This window comes from Zosterops lateralis (assembly GCF_965231275.1).
Source record: "Zosterops lateralis genome assembly, chromosome: 13".
In the NCBI taxonomy this organism is placed as follows: domain Eukaryota; kingdom Metazoa; phylum Chordata; class Aves; order Passeriformes; family Zosteropidae; genus Zosterops; species Zosterops lateralis.
In genome coordinates, this window is record NC_139773.1 from 20,535,195 (window position 1) to 20,553,495 (window position 18,301).

The 18,301-nt window shown below is 49.0% G+C and overlaps 1 protein-coding gene across 9 annotated transcripts in view; it reads left to right on the top strand.

Moving 5' to 3' along the window:
• Positions 1-18,076, top strand: part of PPIP5K1 (diphosphoinositol pentakisphosphate kinase 1) — a 45,202-nt gene extending 27,126 nt beyond the window's left edge. For 5 of the 9 annotated variants that reach the window (XM_083870610.1, XM_083870608.1, XM_083870612.1 and 2 more), the window contains 5 exons: positions 976-1,098; positions 7,130-7,309; positions 11,889-12,026; positions 12,439-12,552; positions 13,163-18,076. In XM_083870610.1, coding sequence (XP_083726736.1) covers positions 976-1,098; positions 7,130-7,309; positions 11,889-12,026; positions 12,439-12,552; positions 13,163-13,857 — 1,250 coding nt within the window. In that variant the 3' untranslated portion in view covers positions 13,858-18,076. Of the gene's footprint in view, positions 1-975; positions 1,099-4,615; positions 4,679-7,129; positions 7,310-11,888; positions 12,027-12,438; positions 12,553-13,162 lie in introns of all 9 variants that reach the window. The other 4 variants (XM_083870613.1, XM_083870614.1, XM_083870615.1 and 1 more) reach the window with 3 other exon arrangements.
• The last annotated feature ends 225 nt before the right edge of the window (positions 18,077-18,301 follow it).

Consider the following 18,301-nt stretch of genomic DNA (forward strand, 5'->3'; position numbering starts at 1 on the left):
AGACAAGGTGGCACCAGATCAATCTGCTTGTTTCTGGAAGCCTTTTGTATGAGCATGAGTATGTTGGTTTGAGCAGTCCCTATTCTCAGTACAGAATGCAGCAGCACGAGTGTTTAGCAGAGAATTTGCAGCCATCAGTGGCTGTGTCTGGGCCTTAATAAGATTTTGTCTCAATTGCTTTCCTCAGTCAGTTGAAAGAATCCTCTTTCAAATGCCTGGTGTTCCCTAAATATCACACGAAGTCAAGTCAGTCTTCAGAGCACTGTGCCTTAGAGAAGCAAAGCCAAAGCCCCAGGAATCAGGTTGGCCTCCATTTTGCATGCCATGTTCCTTGACACTGAGTAGACAAAATTCCATGTTGTGGGCACATCTGGTGCTTTGCAAGGCTTGTTCATGGACCGATTGCTCCTATGCTGGAGCAGTGAGACATGACTGAGTACAGTATGTTGGTGAAGTGTGAGTTTGTGAGCACAAGGTCACAGTACTTTCTCTGCCTGTTTGACTGGAAATGAATCCACACTGGCTCATCCACAGATCAGACAGTTCTTTCCTCTCCTCACTGGCCTACACAAAAAAAGCTTTCCAAAGAGAAAGAGCAGAAGAGCAGAGCAATGAACCTATGTGACATGAACATCAGTGGTTCAGCATCCTGACTGTTCTGACATCAGTGTGTAGCTTTGCTGACTGAAAAGAGGTGGAGGTGTTTCTCTTAGGTCAGGGCAATAAAGCCAAATGGAAGTAAACCCCTGGATGGAGTTAAGAACTTTCCTGTTGCTGAGGTTTGGCACCTACTCTGCATTTGGCCCTGTGGAATTCAGAATGGAGAACACGGCCTCCCTGTGCTTCCAGACATCATGTTTTTTCCTGAAATTGCTTATGAAGTGGCCAGTTCATTCTTCATCCTTTGACTAACCCTGCTTTTCTGTAGCTGCATGCAGTGGGTATGTGTTACTAACACCTTCCCTGCCTTTCCAGGGTCACAGTGCACCGGGCTGTTTAGCACCACTGTGCTGGGAGGCTCCTCCAGTGCCCCCAACCTCCAGGACTACGCACGCAGCCATGGCAAAAAGTTTGCCAGCAGCCTGACATACAAAGACGGTATGTGTGTTCCCTGGCAGCACGGTGGTACTTTGTGGACATTGGTGTCTCAAGATGTGCCTGTGGCTCAGGCTTGGACTGCTGAAAGCGTTGACAGTTGAATGTATTCACCACATCTACGATGACAAATTTTGCCATATCCCAAGAAACCATAATCCTTGCCAGGACAGAAGGTAGCTGACATTGTGAGAGGAGTTTTAGGCTGATGTTTGTTATTGCTGGTGTCTGATTTTGTTCCAATGTTTTAATAGTACTTGCTGTTGTGAAGGGGGATTTATTGATCTAGATATTAAATAGGTTTGTCCTAGTATGGAAATCCAGCAGATCACATCATCTTGCTTACCTTGGTCATCTTGCTGATGCTAAATTAAGCTCTTTTTGGGGCAATAATCCTTGCCCCATGGAAGGTGGAGCCATCCCAAAGACAGAATGAAATGCTTGGGTATGGATAAGATGGGCACTAGAGTGAGGCTGAGCATGCAGCAGAGTCTGAGGTAGCTCTCAGGAAGCAAGGGCAATATGCCTGAAAGGTGTGAGGTAAGTGAGTTGCTTGGATGAAGTACTGCAGAGGGACTGGAAAGTCTTGTTTCTGTGCAGCTGTGCAAAAATTGCCAGGAAGGTCTCCAAGACAATCTGGTGAAGGCATTGGGGCCAAGGTTACAAACATTGCTCTGTGCCCATGGGTGCAGGTGCTGCAGCTGCCCTCTGACCTGCCAGCAGCACTTGGTGTGCAGAGAGCAGCAGAGGGTTGGGGCACAGGGACAGTCTGAGCTGTCCTGGAACAGCTGGAGGTGTAATGCACAAGTGCAAGTGTCCACTGTGGTCCCAATAGGAAAGACAGTAACTCAGACTCTTAAGTACTGATTCACATACCATTTGTTGGGGCACTGATTTGAGGAGCTCCGTGGGCAGCGTCTGCACAGCATACTCTGACACGGTTGGAAATCCACCTAAGGTTCCCCAGCATTTGACTGGATGGATATAAGGTTGTTTGTCTTGGATGTCTTATCTTTTTGGTGTTTTAATCAATACAGAATCTGAGTCCCTTTCTTACTGGGATCATAAGGAACACTAACATTTCTGGATTTCAAGGTGGGAAGAGGATTAAGGCAGTAGTTTGGGGAAGACAGGAGGTTGGTTCATCTGGATTTTTGTCCAGTTTTGAGGCAAGGAAAATTGCCTAGCAAATCAGGATGGAAAGATTGTCCAATTCTCAGCCTTGTTGGGACTCTGTAGGTGCCATTATGTACACTAGGGGCCTGTGCTGCTTTTCCTGTGTAAGAGAAAACTGAGTTGGTTCTCACCTCCTCAGGGAGGAGGTGGCACACAGTGGGCTGTGAATGACAGTGGCAGGGAGGGTGAGGTGGGAGTGTTCTCAACTCCACTGTACCAGTCTGAGCTGCTCCAGGCAGCAAGTACTGGTTACTCGCAGGTTGCAGAACAAGCTGATGGTGTTTGGCACAAGACCAGGGTGTGAGTCACAGTGGAGCCTCTGAAAAGGCCAGCAAAGGCTCTGGCTGCTGTTCTTTCCTGACTCTGCAAGGAGTGGGAGCCCAAGGCAGCACTGATTCTCAGGGAAAAGCATCAGAGACTGCTCTGTCACAGCTCAGAATTATAAGTCTTGATGTTACGCCTCTGTTTTCATGTTCCTTGGCATGCCCCGGGACCCTGTACTGTCAGTGCCTTGTTGCCATAAGGGCATTTGGAGGGAAGGTGTTGGGGCCTTGGAGAAACAAGGAGGAAGCAGAAGAGCATTTGGGGAAGGTAGTTTGGAATGTGAAATAAGCCCTTGATCTACATGTTTCTGCTTAAATGAGCACTTTTGAAATGCTGAACAATGGAATCGAATCCAAACATCACTACACGTGGTTGCAGTCAGTGAGTGGCACTGCAGCTACAGCAGACTATTGGAGAACACTTGTTTCAAGGCCTTTTCCACACTCTTTAGACTAATAACATTGAAAAGCAGCACATTTTTGCATGAAGTCTTCAATAGTTTTTCATGGTTGTGATGCTTCAAGGTGCAGTGTGAGGCATATAGCACTTCACCAATGTTAACTTGCCTTGTTCCAGGGAAGTTTCAAGGGCCCTTATTTCTGAAGTCTTTTTTGCTTGGAGCTGGAGGAGGGCTAAGGAACACTTCAGCTGAAAGTTTTCTCAACCTCAAGCTGAGGGAAGGTCCATGGATGGTTGTGATTTCAAGTTGGCTTGCCTGAAGCCAGGGATCCAGTAAACTGGGTCAGTGCCATTTCAGTTGATGTGCCCTCAGGGCAAGGGGAGGTGTGGGTGGGATGGGAGTCACCAGCTGACTGCAGCTCCAGGGCTTAGACACTTCCAAGGGATTGCATGTGTAGGGAAGATTGTCATGCAGTTTGTTGAGTTTAAAAAAAAAACAACAATTTTTAGGGCTGGTGTACTAGAGGAGGAAATTTCAGTGGGAGCTGGTTTAGATACATTATTTGGCCAAGCCACTGCATGTAGCTATAAGAGCACATTGGGGGTGTGGAGCATGCACTGGTGTACTGATGAGGGGGATAGGCATACATACCCTGTGGGCTAGGGAAAATGGATGCATGAAATATGAAAGAGAAATAAAAAGGTTTTCTGCTATTTCCTGAAAGATCCCAAATAGCAGCAAAAGGTATGATTGGCTGGAGTCTCACATCAAGTCCTACATATAGATGGTCTGATCCAGGCTATTCTTTTTCATGATAGCTGAGGAATTTCCAGTGTGGTGAAAAACAAGTTTCCAGGTTTTTTTGGTTGGTTTTTCTTTTTTGTGTGTGTGTGCATATGGAGCCTAATCCATGTCCTTTAAAGCCTATCTGTTTGCTCCCCGTTAGATGCACAGTGTCTGTCTTTGCATGGTCTTTCTGATATGGAATTTGTATAGGAGAGCTAGACCTGGCCTGAGGCCTGCTCAGGAGAAACCTGAGGACCACTCTGACAGGTGTATTCCAAAATTTCCCCTGTACTGAAACGTTCGAGCAGAGAACTGTAGAGGCATGTTTTCATGGGTCTTTTGCTTCTTCCCTACTCAGGTGATTTACCTTTAAATTCATAAACAGTTCTGTATAGCTTGCATTAAGAGGTTGTTTTGAGCTGTACCTGTGCTGGAACTCTTTAGTCCCTCTGCAGAACAGTGTTTTCCTTGGGCAGAGGTGAATCCTGAGAACAATCCTCTTGTGGTGCTGCTACTTGCTGGGATGTGTGCTGTGGTGGCTGCGAGCATGGCCTGGCTGCATTCTGCTCTGGACTGAGCCTGGTGTGGTGGGAAGGTGTGAGTTGCTGACTGAGAGGGGTTAAGAGTGTGGCTGAGTATGTAGTGTTGGGCAGACCCTGGCAGGGTGGTGCAGTGTCTAGGGAGATGCAGAATGGTCCAGTCAGACTCACAGGCAGAGTGTCAGGTGTTGTGGGGGTCAGGAAGGTGAACCTGAAAGCGTACTCAAGTGTATGAAGGTCGGGAGATCCTTTGAAGCAGGCTGTTAACTGAGATGATCTGTTTTTATTTCCTCAGAGCTCTTGTCTATGCCAGCCGTAAAACGATTTTCTGTGTCGTTTGCAAAGCATCCGACTAATGGTATGTTTGCTTTCTGGATTTGATGTTCCCTCACACTTCTAACCCCTTGCTCACATTCAGTTTTCTCTGCACACGTTCTCCTCTCAGCATTCTTGTGGTTTTTTGTGTTCGTGTATCTGGTGTCCAAACATGCTTCACCTTCCTCCATTGTCTCCTTGTGACCAATGTGCTCATTCATACCCTGTTACTTCTCAGTGGTGCCTCTGCTCTCCCTTGAGGTGTTTTTGTCACAGGTGAAGAGGCAAAAGCCATGGCTCTGTGAGTGTGCTGCTAAAGCAGCCTTTAACTCCAGGGTGACATTAAGGCCTTTTGTCACACTCCCTTTTGGGAGGGTGGGGATCAGGGGGAGAATACCGCTGGGTTGGGGGCTGATGCCCACTCCGTATCATGAAGCCATCAGCAGCTTAGGTCCTCAGTTTCTAGACTTCAGATTTGCAGAATGAAAACAAGAATAACACTAGGGCAGCTGTGTGTCACCTGGAAGGGCCTAGTGTATGGTGGGAAAGAAGGAAGTGCACTTGGTGTTTCGTGTCAGTACTGGTGGCCTTATGGCCTCCTGTTGTCAAACTTCTCTGTTAGGCTGGTCCTGTGGTTCCTCCAAGCATGATGATGTTGGCACAGGTAGGCTCACCTTTTCTGCAGACATTATCTGGTGAATTGTGTCTCTCCAGAGCTCTTATTTGTCTGCTGTTGGTGGATGGTGCTGGCCTGGGGGGAGAGGATGGGCATCGTGCTACCTGGGGTGGCATCACCTGCTTTATCCTGTCCTGCCTGTATCTCTGGAAAGGCTTGGTGACAGATTCTGGCAGAGCTTCTGCTAATTCACTATCTCTGCTCCATGTCGCTACTTATCTGACAACCAAAGAGTGAGTCTGTGAGGTTACAGGCCACTAGCTCTGTTGTAGCAGGTGCCTTGAACCAGTGTTTACTCTCCAACTCTTGCACAGATACTTTTAAAAATGTTTCACAGCACCCCTCCTCTTGCATGGCTCCTGCTGCTGAGACAAGTTGGAACCAAAGGAGATCACTGAACGCTACCAAGTATTTCTGCCTGATGTGATCAAGGCAGCTGGCGAATATGAAGACATCCAGCTTGGTGTAATCTGGAAGATGAATGAAATTCAGAAGACTGTTCTGAAAATCAAAGTTTTGGGAAGGATGAAATGGGAAAGGGCAGCTCACTGTGGCTTTACTGTTTCAAAAACTAGAGGGAGCCTATTCTCTGTGTTTGCTTGGTTTTGGCTTTCCCAGAGTGGCCAACTGCTTGATTTGTCTGTATTTGTCTGGACACCATTGGAGCTCACATGGTGTATGTCAGCAGGGTGTGTTGTTCTATCTTGCCTGCAAAGTTGTACAAAGTTCTAGCCTTTCCTATGGCACTCTATAAAGCAGTTTCCCCTGCTCCAAATATGATAGGTTGAAACGGGGCATCATGTTTCTCTCAAAAACTCAGTATTTCTGATCGCAAAGTGCTTCTTAATCAAGAAATCAAAGTCAGGAGTCCAGCAGGTGAGAGTTCAAAGTCAGTTACATTTGGTCTAGGATTGGCACTGCTTTGATCAGGAGGGATGTTCACCTCATGAACCACTTAAAAAACTGAATGCAAAAAGTGTTCCCAGCTCTGAGTCTGGATTTAGTTTCTGAAGAGCTGCCTTGGTGTGGTGAAATGGAATGGGTGAACCAGGGTAGTGGTCAAGCACAGCATCAGGCCAGATGGTTTATGCCCTGGTCACATAAGTCTTGGGTGGATGGCACGAGTCCTGAGGCTGTGTATAGAGAGGATGTGTGCATGCTGGTGTCTTGTCTGCCATGCAAGGATATCACAGAAGATTGCACAGGGCTGTTCTCAAAGTCAGGGAAAGTCAGCGCTTCTGTGCTCCCTCTGTTCTTCTGCACTCTCAGCACTCGGCTCTCAGTCAGACCCTGCTGTCCCCCAGTCCTTTGCACAGCCTCTGCTCATTTGACACTGAGCCATTTGCTCCCTCCCCACACTGATGTGCCTGGCTGTGCTTGGATGCAAGACTCAAACACTGTTGGGAGTCTTGGCACTGTTGGATTTCTCGTCTCAGCTGTGGAAGGGCGAGTCTGGCCCTGAGCCTCATCTTTTTATCTAGCCAAACATGAACTGCTTTGGACTTGGAATGTGTCCTAAAATTTATTCACTTGTCAGATTTTCCCTTACAAAGATGGACCCTTGCTGCTCAGGCACTGCCCTGCGCTGCAGCTGGGCTGGGTGGGAGTCTGGTCTGCCCTGGTGTCACCAGGGGGCATAACTCTTAAGGGCATTCCTGACCTGCTCGCTGTGGGAGGGATTTGGCTTAGTGTGTGGTGTGGGTCCTTCTCACCCAGCAGCCCTGGTGCTGGCTACTCCATCCCTACATCTCCACAGTTTCTCTGTCCCCAGCTGTACCTGCCCCTCTCCTCTCACTCTCTATGGCCCCTTTCCTCCAGATGTGTTGGAGCACCAGCACGTTGCCCAGTTGCTACGCCGTTTTTCCTCTGACTGTTCCACGAGCCGGACCATCTCCTTGGATGCCACCCTAGCCCATCACCTGCAGCAGTGCTCCTACCACCTGCGCCTCTTCAGGAGCTGGCTGATCTCAGGGCAGGATGACTTGGAGTGTCTTTACGGTACTGCACGCTGCAGCTGCCTCTGTCCCGTGCTCTTGTAGCTGAGCAGGGACCACTGTCTGCTTGAGAGTGCAAAGTATGCTTTGCTTCTAAGAAAAGGAAAGAGTTTCCCTCACCGAATCCCCAAGGTCTCTGGGCTGCTGCTGCAGCAAGTTATGTGGGCTATTGTACCAGCTGTTTTGGAGCATTAGGCAGGAGGCTTTCCACATGGAGCCACTGCTCCCCATGTGGCTGTAACTGCACTTTCCATCTTTGGCAATTGTTTGTTGCCTCCTTCCTTTAGCCAGGGTAAACCCTTCAGCTCCCTTCAGGGTAGGGGCCGAGCTCCTATCAATGGGATGCCCTGCTGGCAGAATGCTCTGTGCAGGTCTTGGTGAACTGCCACAGGATGTCCTTAGTAATGGAGGAACCAAAGTGAATAGTGAGAGTATAGGAAGAAGAGATTAAGGAGGTGCTGCAGCTGATCACAAACTGAGTGAACTTGCTGTGGAAATTTTGGGGAAGTGAGTGCTTGTGGATGTGTTGTATCTAGAGAGACTGAGTTAAGACAGGGTAGAGCTGAGCTTCTGTGTGGCTGCACTGCATGGCACCTTTCCTGCCTGATAGGGCCTCTCATTGTGTCCTGTCTCTGGTGGGAAGAGGTAGGCAACTTCAGCATTGAATCCAGATGTTATAAATCAAAGCTTGCTGCTGTTTCTCTGGTGTTTTTTAGCCTCTGTCACAGACAGGAAGTCTGGTGCATGGAGGCCTTGGTGCTTCTCACACAAGTGGAAAGATTGCTGCTCTCTGAGCGAGGCAGCAAGCTGGGGCTGCCTGCTGAGGTTTACCTGCACCATAGGAGCTGCTTGGAGCATGTGGCTTGCTGAGCTGTGTGGTGTGATGCATGGACCCCCTTTTCCATTCAGACCCACAGGTGGAAGGGGGACACAGTGCAGCCTTCCATGTAGTGAAGCAGCAGGACTGAGCATTTTCAGAGCCTGGAAAATGAGAATTTTTCTTACAGGGTCTATTTTCCCTTGATATGACCCTTTCTGTCAATCAGGCAACTTGGAAATAGTTAATGGCTTTTCACATGTAATTAGGACAATTCCTTCGTCTCCTGGCAACAAATGTTAAAGAGGAGCAGAATTGCTTCAAGGGAAGAGATGCTGGATCACAGCAGACTGCTCCAGAGCCAGGGCTGAGCTTTCCCTGCTGCAAGTCTTGGCCATGTTCGTGAGTTCTGGTGTGTAGAGGAAATGAGCTCAGCCTGCTTTGGACACAGCAGGCTGCTGGGAGGTGCATCCTGCCCCAACACAGCCAAACACAGGCGTTAGGTGCTCCTTACCTAATGCCTTACTAGTGCAGCAGCCCTCCCAGCTGGAAATCAAATCTCCACCATTGAGATCGTGCTGTTTTCCCAGTCCATCAGCAAGCCCACAGTTCATTGATGTGTTTGGGATTCCTGCTGCAGCTCTTCTCAGAGCAGACATAGTTGACAGCCCAGGTTTCTTTCTTGTGAAAACTACATTCTTCTGTCCTCTCTTGGCTTTCCACTGTACTTCTATCCGCACAAGGGAAACATGAATTAGAAGATAGAATCAGTGAGTCAAAAGTATATAGTTGGCATCCGTAGCTGGAAAGATGGACAGTGGAGCCCTGAAGGAATGTCTGGGAACCTGTGTGGTCATAGCTGGGAAAAAGAATAGTGTGAAGTTCATGTTGGTAACAAATCACACTGGTACTGAAGCCAAAGGTCAGCTATGGACAAGCAGAGAGCAGCCCTGTGATGATGAGCAGGAAAGCAGCGGTGATGTCCAATGTAAATAAATTTAAATTGCAAAGGGAAACAGCCCCAAACTCTTATATATAAAATAGTGGGCTCTGATCTGACCATCACCACCACTTGAGACAATGTGGAAAAGGTAGAAATTTGCAAAATTAGAAATCTGGGAAGGATGTTTGTAATAGTGGTCCAAGGAGAGGGGTGGGGATCCCCAGTTTTGTGTAGTTCCAGGAGCAAGGTTTCTAATGGAGTGAGTTGAGACACTTTAGATAGAAGTGGTTTTTTTCCAGGCTCCACACCACTGTACCTGGGGATGTTGGGAGCTTAACTGAGTTCAAGGGAAGATGGGAATATGGAAGAAACACACAGTGTCCAGAGCAATTCTGAGCTGTGGGTCACAGATATTTGGGGCAGGTGATTAGACAGTCACGTCCTGTCTAGACTTGTAACCCTTCATATACAATATACATGGCGTGTTGGAGTTTGTCCAAGAAAATAGGGCTGGACTGATCGTGCACATCAGAGAGGAGCCTGGTGAGTGCTTTTGTTTGTGCTGAGACTGGACAAGTGCTTCTTCACTTCAGAAGAGCTGGCATACAGAACATTGGCACAAAGAACTTCCTCTGTGGGCTGGTGTTGGATGTTGATACAAAATGGATGGAATTCTGTCCAGTTTCTCAGGCCATTGTCTAATCACAGACTCCTGCCCTTCAGGAAAGAGTTTGGAGGAACATCAGCAGTAGCTGCACGGTCATCACAAAGTAACTGTCAGTCTGAGATACTTCCCGTGGCTTGCTCTCACATTTTATTTTTCTTGCCCCTTCCCAAAGGTGTTGGTTCTTTGCTAATTGTGTGTGATGTAGCAGTGGTTGGAGCCTTCACTGGAGTCACACAGGGATTGTGATCCATAGTGGTAGCTGCTGCCTTAGCTGTGCTGTGGTGGTGTGAACTACTGTTGGCCTCTCCCCAGCAGCTCAGCAGGTCTAGGGGGGTGTGTAGAGAAGTGGGGTCCCATACACAAATGAGAGAGATTCCTTGAACACAGTATTCCTCCACCTTGAAAGAGGAAACTTTGGCCATTTTATTCCACTTGCTTGAGAGTGGTGCAGTGCCACAGTGCTGTGCAGAGTTGCATGAGGAGGCACCTGGCACTTTGGGGATACAGGTATATCCCCATTGGTGCCTCTAGGGTGTCTTTTAACAACATTGCTTTGCCCTATCTTATATTTACACTTCCTTCTTTTTTCTTTGGAGACCCCAATACCTGAGCCAATTGTGGCTCAGATTCTGTTGTGAAATGACATTAGTCTCAAACTGGGCTGCTCCACAACTATATCCCATGACTGTTTTAAGTTTTGCCCTCACTCTTTTCCTTCAGCACTGTCTCACAGGAGGGCTTTGAGAAAGTAAAGAATGTATATTCTTCCTTGCTCAGCACTTCCACTCTCAGGACTTCTCAGCAACAGACAGAAGAATGTGGTCTTTTTCCTGTGTCTTATGTTTCTTCATCCTAGCCAAGGATTTGCTATCCTTCCTGTCTTGAATTTTGTTTGTAGGCCCTTTGTGGCATAATCTCATGAACTCTCTGGAGAATTCTTTATCTCCACCAACTGTTACTTATTGCAGTGAACACCTTCATGGCTCATGCTCCTTGCCTCTTGCAGAGCTGGGTTAGATGAGGGTATGGGAGCAGAGCCTGTCCTGCAGGTGACTGGAACAGCTGTCTGCACTACACAAGCAGGTGCTCCAGGGCTTCTCCTGAGGTGCTGCCAAGCTGCAGGGGTCAGTTTTGTCCTGTCAGTGTACTGGGCAGACATGCCACAGATTGCATCAAGAACTCTCTTACTTTTTGCGTTTCAAAGCATTTTTCCTTCTCTGTAGAAACAAACACATTTCCTTTCCAGAGTCTTTTTGAGGTCCTTGGAGGAGACTGGGGAGTCACAGAATGGGAAGCCCAACCCTGAGGAGTTGAGAGGCTATTAAACTTGAGAGGTGCAGAGCAGGAGGCAGGTTCATTCCATGTACCCGGGGACTCATCTGTTTCTTACTTGCTCCTCTGACAGTTCGGGTTGGCTTGGTTCCACAAGGCATTTCCAGGAAGCTGGGAGGGAGAGGAAGATACTTTGCTGTGATACTCTGCTGGCTTGAGCAGCAAAGGATTTATTCTGAATGGTTGTGATGCAGCTTAGCTCTGAGCAAGTGTCTGTTAAATGCTGAGATGCCTGTTTCTGCTCATTCTGGGTTTGCTGGCAGTGAAGTCTAGTTAAGGGGACTAATTCAAATCATTACCCAGCCCTTCCTTTGGACACGGCCTGTCAGGGGTGCACGAGGGGCTGCTGTGACAGGGAGGTTCTGTGGCTCCTTGCAGCTGCTGCAGTGTTTGCTCCCTGCTGTGGGGAGAGAGGACTGTCCCAGGCAGGGGGTCACCAGTGGTGGGACCTCTTTAATAGAGATTCTGTTGGCACCACTTTGATTCTGTTTGGCTTCCGTAAGTGGGGGCACTGTGCCAAGCTCTGTGCCAAGTTCTCTGTCATGGCTATGTATTTGAAGTATCCCAAGCTCAGCAACAAAAACGGCAGCTGCCAGATACTTTTCCTCCTCTCCCCTCCATGTGTACCCAGGTGCTTGCTTTCCGATCTGTTACTGCATGGGATTGCTTCGTGGTGATATTCTTGGGCTGGAAGAGATGACCTGAGGCCTGAGTGTGCCTGTTGTTTGATTCCCAGAGTGCCCAGATCCTACAGCCATGAGTGCTCCTGCATGGATTTACCTTGCTGTTTCCTCTATTCATTTTCTGATTGGGTCTCTTTCCAGGTTTTGAAGGCTGTTCCATGGTTCCGACCATTTATCCCCTGGAGACCCTGCACAACTCCCTCTCTTTGCGGCAGGTCAACGAGTTCCTGACGGCCGTGTGCAGGAGTTGCGGCGACTCGCATGTCCAGTCCACCGCAGGTACTGGTCAGGTGGGCTTGTCTCTGGCAAGGCAAGGAGCACTCCTGGTCTTTTACATTCTCAGGACAGGTTACCCTGATAGGACTGGAGATAAGTGCAGTCCCTGGAGCCTGTCCCAGAATGCTCTAGCCCAGGAATGAGCCGTGGGACCCTGCTCAGAGCCATCCTAGGCCACTTACTTGACAGATAATCAGTCAGGTCTGTCTGTAGCTGATAAGTATGGTGATGAGGATACAAACTCCAGCTTTGGAAGTCTTAGCCTCAGATTCCCAGGAGCTGATGGGCGGGCATGGCTCTGAATTGGCACTGGTCTTTAGCTCTTCCCAGAGCATCTGCTCTTGACTGCTGGGCTACAAGCCGTTCCTTTATGTCTGTCGGAATATTACTGATCTGTGTATTTTTTGTCTTGAAGCTTTGTTTGATTCAATGATTGGCAGCCAGATACCAGGAGACCCCTTTATGTCCCAGCGAATCCTGTCATCATCATCCTTGCCATTGCGCCAGCGTTCGGATAAGCCCCCTTGGTGTGAGTGTGCTCCCTTCTCGGGCAGGGGCCAATGTGATGGGGAGGGAGGGAACTTCGTGAAATCAGCAAGGTCAGGAAACCAGTCTGGCTGAAAACAGTTGTTTAATTCTCCTCCTTTATTGGATTAGATACAATCTAGGTATTTGTCTAGTTTTGCTTATTGTGCAATATAAGGCAAGAATAAGCATTAGTAGAGAATCAGTATTTCTTTCTCTAGTGTTGACTCTCACTCAACACTCAAGGATTGTGTATGTCAGGAACCAGAAGGAGCAAACTGAAGCTGGGATTATTCCATAATAATAAGGGAAGGAAATAATTTAGTTTTTATTTTGAAGCCAAACATCACACTTCACATTTTGTGCAGTAACAGCAGAATCCACTCTTGGCTGTATGCCAGCATAGCACTGGATTACAAGATGGAATTGTACTCTGTGTGCTTGGGTTTTCATCAGCTGAACTGCCAGAAGTGCCCAAGACCAGCTGCAAGCCCCTGACAGGTCACCTGGGGATACTGACAGCCCTCAGCTCTTGGTTGTAGAACAGTGGGACTGTGACAATTTGGGTGGGGAAATAGCATCTACATGTTTTAAGATTTTCTTTCTCTTTGCAGACAGCAGTGGCCCCTCCAGTACTGTCTCCAGTGCAGGCCCATCCTCCCCAACGTCTGTGGATAACTGTGCTCATTTCAGCTTCACTGAGAAACTTTCCATCAGCCCCCCAAGAAGTGAGGAGCAACTGATTAGCCAGTCCCCTGAGCAGGAAGAGAGTCAAGCTCCAGGCAGAGGGCTTGACATGCAGGAGGGCGTGTCTGGGCTGTCAGTAGCAGAGCCAAGTGCCCCAGAGACCCTGATCTGGAATAAAGATCCAGAGGCAGGCAGGATCCTGGAGCTGTGCAAGGAGGAGCTGACAGGAGGGGACACTAACCCAGAAGAGAAGACCATGGGGGAGCTGGATGAAGAAAAATCATCTGGGGAAATGTTAGAGCCAAGTAACATAGGAAACCCAAAGTGTGGTGAAGGGTTTGACCTGAGGCTGGCTGGGGAGACAGCAAGGCCGGGTGAGGGGTCTGTCAGGGGAGTGACTGGCCTGGATCAGTCTGGTCTGTCCAAAGAGATCCTGGTGCCCTGTGAAGAGGAGCTGCTGGGAGAGGTGTTAGACCCAGAGCATACAGGCAAGGAGCTGCTGGGGGACAGTGCTCTGTCAGACCAGCTCCTCTCTGGTCACCTGTGCCAAGTGCAGCCACTGCCTCCTGAGAAGAATGTGGAGGAACTGCAGCTGCTGTGTCAGAAAGATCAGCAAAATTAGTGGCTTACTGGACAGCACACTGCAAGCACTTCCAGCCTAAAAGCAGCCCGACTTCCTGCATGGCACCTGACACAGCTGGTGGTCTGTAGCAAAGAAGCAGCCATGTCCCAGGGCTACACTCTGTGGTGTGGAAGAGACTGCTCTCCTCCTCCACAAGCCAGCTCTTTGCCATTCAGCAAGAATGTTTGCCGTGTTAAATGAACAACAATGCAGTCTTGGTACTGGCATGGCACCTCCATGGAGCAGGGACATGGTGCTGCACTGGTGTCCCAAGGGCTTTGTGCTCACTGGGGCAGCAGCATTGAACGACTCTGGTACAGCCAAGGCTTTTAGGGTGGTAAGTCCAAAGGGGACAGATCCTCCTGGTGACTTTTTGGCCCACAGCCTTCAGTGAAAGGCATTCTGGGCCCAAAGTAATCAGATCCATCACAACCACCAACCTCCTCTCTGTTACTTCCTTCTTCCTCTCTCAATTCCCACTGCTGGCCACCAAAATCAGGGCCAGAGAGTCCATGGCAGGAAAAGTAGCAGAAGCAGAAAGCATTTTGAAGGAGTGTGGAAACAAAGGGTAGTGAGTGCATCAGGTTTGACTGCCACTTGCAAGGAAACATCCCTTTGGTGTGGCCTTGGACGTTTCCCTGCTGTGCTGGGGCAGGTAGGATCCTGGGGATCCAGGCTGAGAGAGGTGTGCAGGGAGGACACACAGAGGTTTTTTTTCTTATCCCCAAGGATCAGGCAGGGTACAGCTCTGAAGTCTTGGTGACAGGGATTAAAAGAAACTGCTATTTTGACAATTCAGGACTATTAGAAATCAATAAGGAGAAATCTTTATTATATATAAAAAGAAAAGTATTTAATGGCTATTTATGTAAATGCCTTGTGAGCACAAGCCTGAGGGCAAGATTGATACGGGTGTCCCTGCCGCATCCTGAGTGCCGGCCAGGGCTGTGCTTCCTACTCCTCCTGTATTTATGGACAAGTCTGTGTGTCTGTCTGTAGCTAGGATCTGTGTTTTTGTGAAGCTGTGCCCAAAGATCTCTATGCTGTGTTGTGACAATGTGTGTTCACAGTAAATCTATGCTGTGGGTCCAGTGTCTCTCTGTCTCTGATGCTGACTTGGCAGCAGTGTGTATGTGCCAGAGCTTGCAGGTGCCTGGAACAGTAAGCCCTGCTCACCCTCTGTTGTCCTGGAAGAGCACCTGTAGCTGGAGTCAGACCTGGAATAAATGCACAGGCTTCAGGCCAGGAAAAAACCTTTTTTCCTGCATGGCAGAACTGGTCATACCAGGGAAGAGCTCCTGGCTTCCCAGGTCTCAGGGGAATTTGTGGTAGAATGAAGACACTGGGATGGTGTGTTCAGCTCCTTTCACTTGGTCCACACCTTACCACTGCTTCAAGGATATCCTGGGTGTCATACCCTTTTCCTCATGCCCAGTAATCCCAAGCTGCCAGTTTGGGCATGTAAGAAAGGTCATGTTCACTTGCACTGGGAGTGGAGCAGTCATGTAGCTGCCCAGAGTGCAGCACTGGGTGGGGGGTACCCCAGCCCCCCTCCCAGCAGGTTGTGCCTGCCTTGTGCTCTGTTTTCCCACATTACAGACCTGCACAGAGACTGTGGCCATGGGGTTGCAGCCAACCCTGGCCCCAGCGCTGACTGAGGAACCAGAGGTGACTGAGCAGCATGAGATTTCCCCTTGGGCACTGCCCACGGCCCTTGCTGTGGCACGGGCAGTGGCCTGTGGCACCTGCTGCCACCAGCACTGCTCCGGCAGCCACGTGTCCTGCCAGGACCTGCGTGTTTCTGTCGGGACAGTGCCTGGGCAGGGTGGTTGCCATGATGGACCCAAGAGCACCCACTGCAAAATCCCAGCTGCTGCAATGGGGTCAGGCAGCATGGAATCCCTGGTGTGCCTGGGCCCAGGTCCCAAGCCAGCAGGTCTGCTCCCTGCCACATAGACCCTTCCAGCTCCAAGAGTGCCAGCAGCGCTGGGCAGAGTTGCCATTCCCAAGAAGTGCAGGGACAGGCAGAGGGCTGCAATGGAATGCATGATTCAGGAACTGTGAGGAGTGATGGTGTTGCATGGTAGACAGGCCATGCCAGGTCCTCACTGGATTATCAGGAGCTGCTTTCCCCGCTACAGCCCTTAGCCAGCTGTGCAAGACTCCCAGATGTTCCCCAGGAGGGACCTACTAGGGACAGGCACGCTGCTGGGCCCAGGGGTGAGGGGCTGGCTGGCCCAGGCAGGCTCTGTGGCCTTACCTGCATGTCCCTTTCCTGAATCACAGGAAAGTTTAGCAGCTGCTGGTGAAGGTGGGGTGTTGGTGGAAAAGCTGGGGCTCACCTAAGCTGGGTGGCATGGCTGCCATGTCTGTGTGCTCCTGTCCTACAAGCATGGGCTCACTGAAAGAACAGCTGGAAACCACTGGAGATATTCTTGTTCGCAATTAATGTGGCTTTATTGTTAATGTTTTGGGCTCCTCTCTTGACAGCAGTTAGTTACAGAGTGTTTCATGTGGAAATGGGCAAAAGGACAGAACTCAAGGAACTAAATTCAAATAGAAATGTGATGCTGAAGAAAAGAATCAGGGCTCTCTTCTTAAAACATTTAGCATAGAAGAAGCTAGGAGCACAAGATGCCATTTCAATACAGTTAAGACGTTCACTTTTTTAATTATAGGTTTAAAATAGTATTTTTTACCTATTACATACAGGAAGATTACGCGTTGTTGCCCACATGCAGAAACAAGCAAAAGCAGAGTTTAACTGTTTCTCTCTATAGTGTTGTATTACCTCTGGCTCCGGGTGGGTACTGCTGGCTCCTGTGGCCTGAGCAGGGTGAGACTCTACAAACATCAGCATTTTCGTAAGTCTTTTTCCCTGTAGTTTTTTTAAGATGGAACGGGGTGGAGGGGAGAGGGTGGTAGGGAGTGAGAGAAGCTCAAGGCAGAACAGATTGCAACAAAAACTGAAAAAAATTGTGGAGCCTTGAGGACAGGGAAGCAAACTGGTGTAGGATAAAGGTAGCCAAGCAGCAGAGCTGCAGAGGGCAGGAGCAGAGTGTGGAGGGCAGCTTTCCTCCTGGAATCCACCAGTGGCCACACTCCTGCCCAGAGGATGCAGGCACCTCACAAAGCCTCACTATTACTGCTGCTTAGTCAGAATTGCTTCAAGTTTAAAATTGAGAAAACATTCATCTGTGGGTCTATCTAAAGTTAGTGCATTAGCTTTTACATCTAGCTACGCAGAGGGATCCCGGGAGCCAGTGAGGGCCATGCTTGTGCCTCTGGTGTCTGGCATCCTGCAGCTGCCACTGTGGCGGGTGAGCCAGGGTCTCCCCAAAGCACTGTAGGCAAAGCCCCCCAGCATTCCAGGGAGGGCAGGGACAGGTGTTTCAGTGCCTGCAATTGCCAGAACCAACATTCATGAATGCTGACCCCATTGGGGTACAGAGAATGACTTTTATTATGCTGGCAGACACAGTGTGATTCCATGGTTAAAATGAACACAGCACAGGGCAGGGATCTGCTAAAGCCCTGAGTAAGCTCACATACTCCTAACAAAGGCCATAGCCAAAGAGCTGGCTGTGCCTTGGGGAGGCTGCTGGCCTCAGGCCTTGTCCTACAGCTGCTGGGTTTTAGACACAGCCTTGCAGAGACACTTTTGTTGCCCACAAGTTCACAATGGTCTTTTCCTTCTGTTTAAATTGCAGCATGTTAGTATTTGTACTGAGAAACCTCTGAACTGACATTAAAAGCATATGGTATCATGTTAACACATATAAATTAAAATATTAAATCAACACAAAATGCAGCTTAACATTAAAAAAAATAAATATATAAATTAAAATGCAAAATAGACCATTTTCCTAGAAACTCCATTTTAGTGCTAGGAGCAGGTTTCTAAGCAGCATTTTTTTCATGTCATCTGCCAGAAAACTAGCACTGAGACTGAAGTGTCCCAAGCAAGTGCAACACAGGGTCCGAGGATGCTCATGGTGGAGTCAGCCCTCTGCTCAGGGCCCAGCACAGTGGGTGTCACAGCAGATGGAAATACTTTGTGCTGACTGTCAACCATTGCAGCACAGCTTTCCAGCTTACTCTTTCTTCCCCAGAGCACAGCCTGCTGCCACTCTATTTGTCCTACCAGAAAAGCTGTCTTTGTGGTAAGATCCTCTGTCAATTCTCTTGGACGTGGCAAAGGCTCGTGGGTGCTGCAGGTTTACTGCACCTGAACACCCCACTCCCTGCTGGGAGAACGTGTCTCCCACGCTGAAACAGGTCTGTGTGCTAAGGAGGTTCTGGGTGCCTGTTCAATAGCCACAATGCACTCATGGCACACATTTGTGTTTCTGCCAGGCCCGCCAGAGAGCAAGGACAGATGCCCACAGTGATCCCTAGGCCAGGGAAGCTGCAAGGCGGCACCACATGGATGAGCAGCATGTCA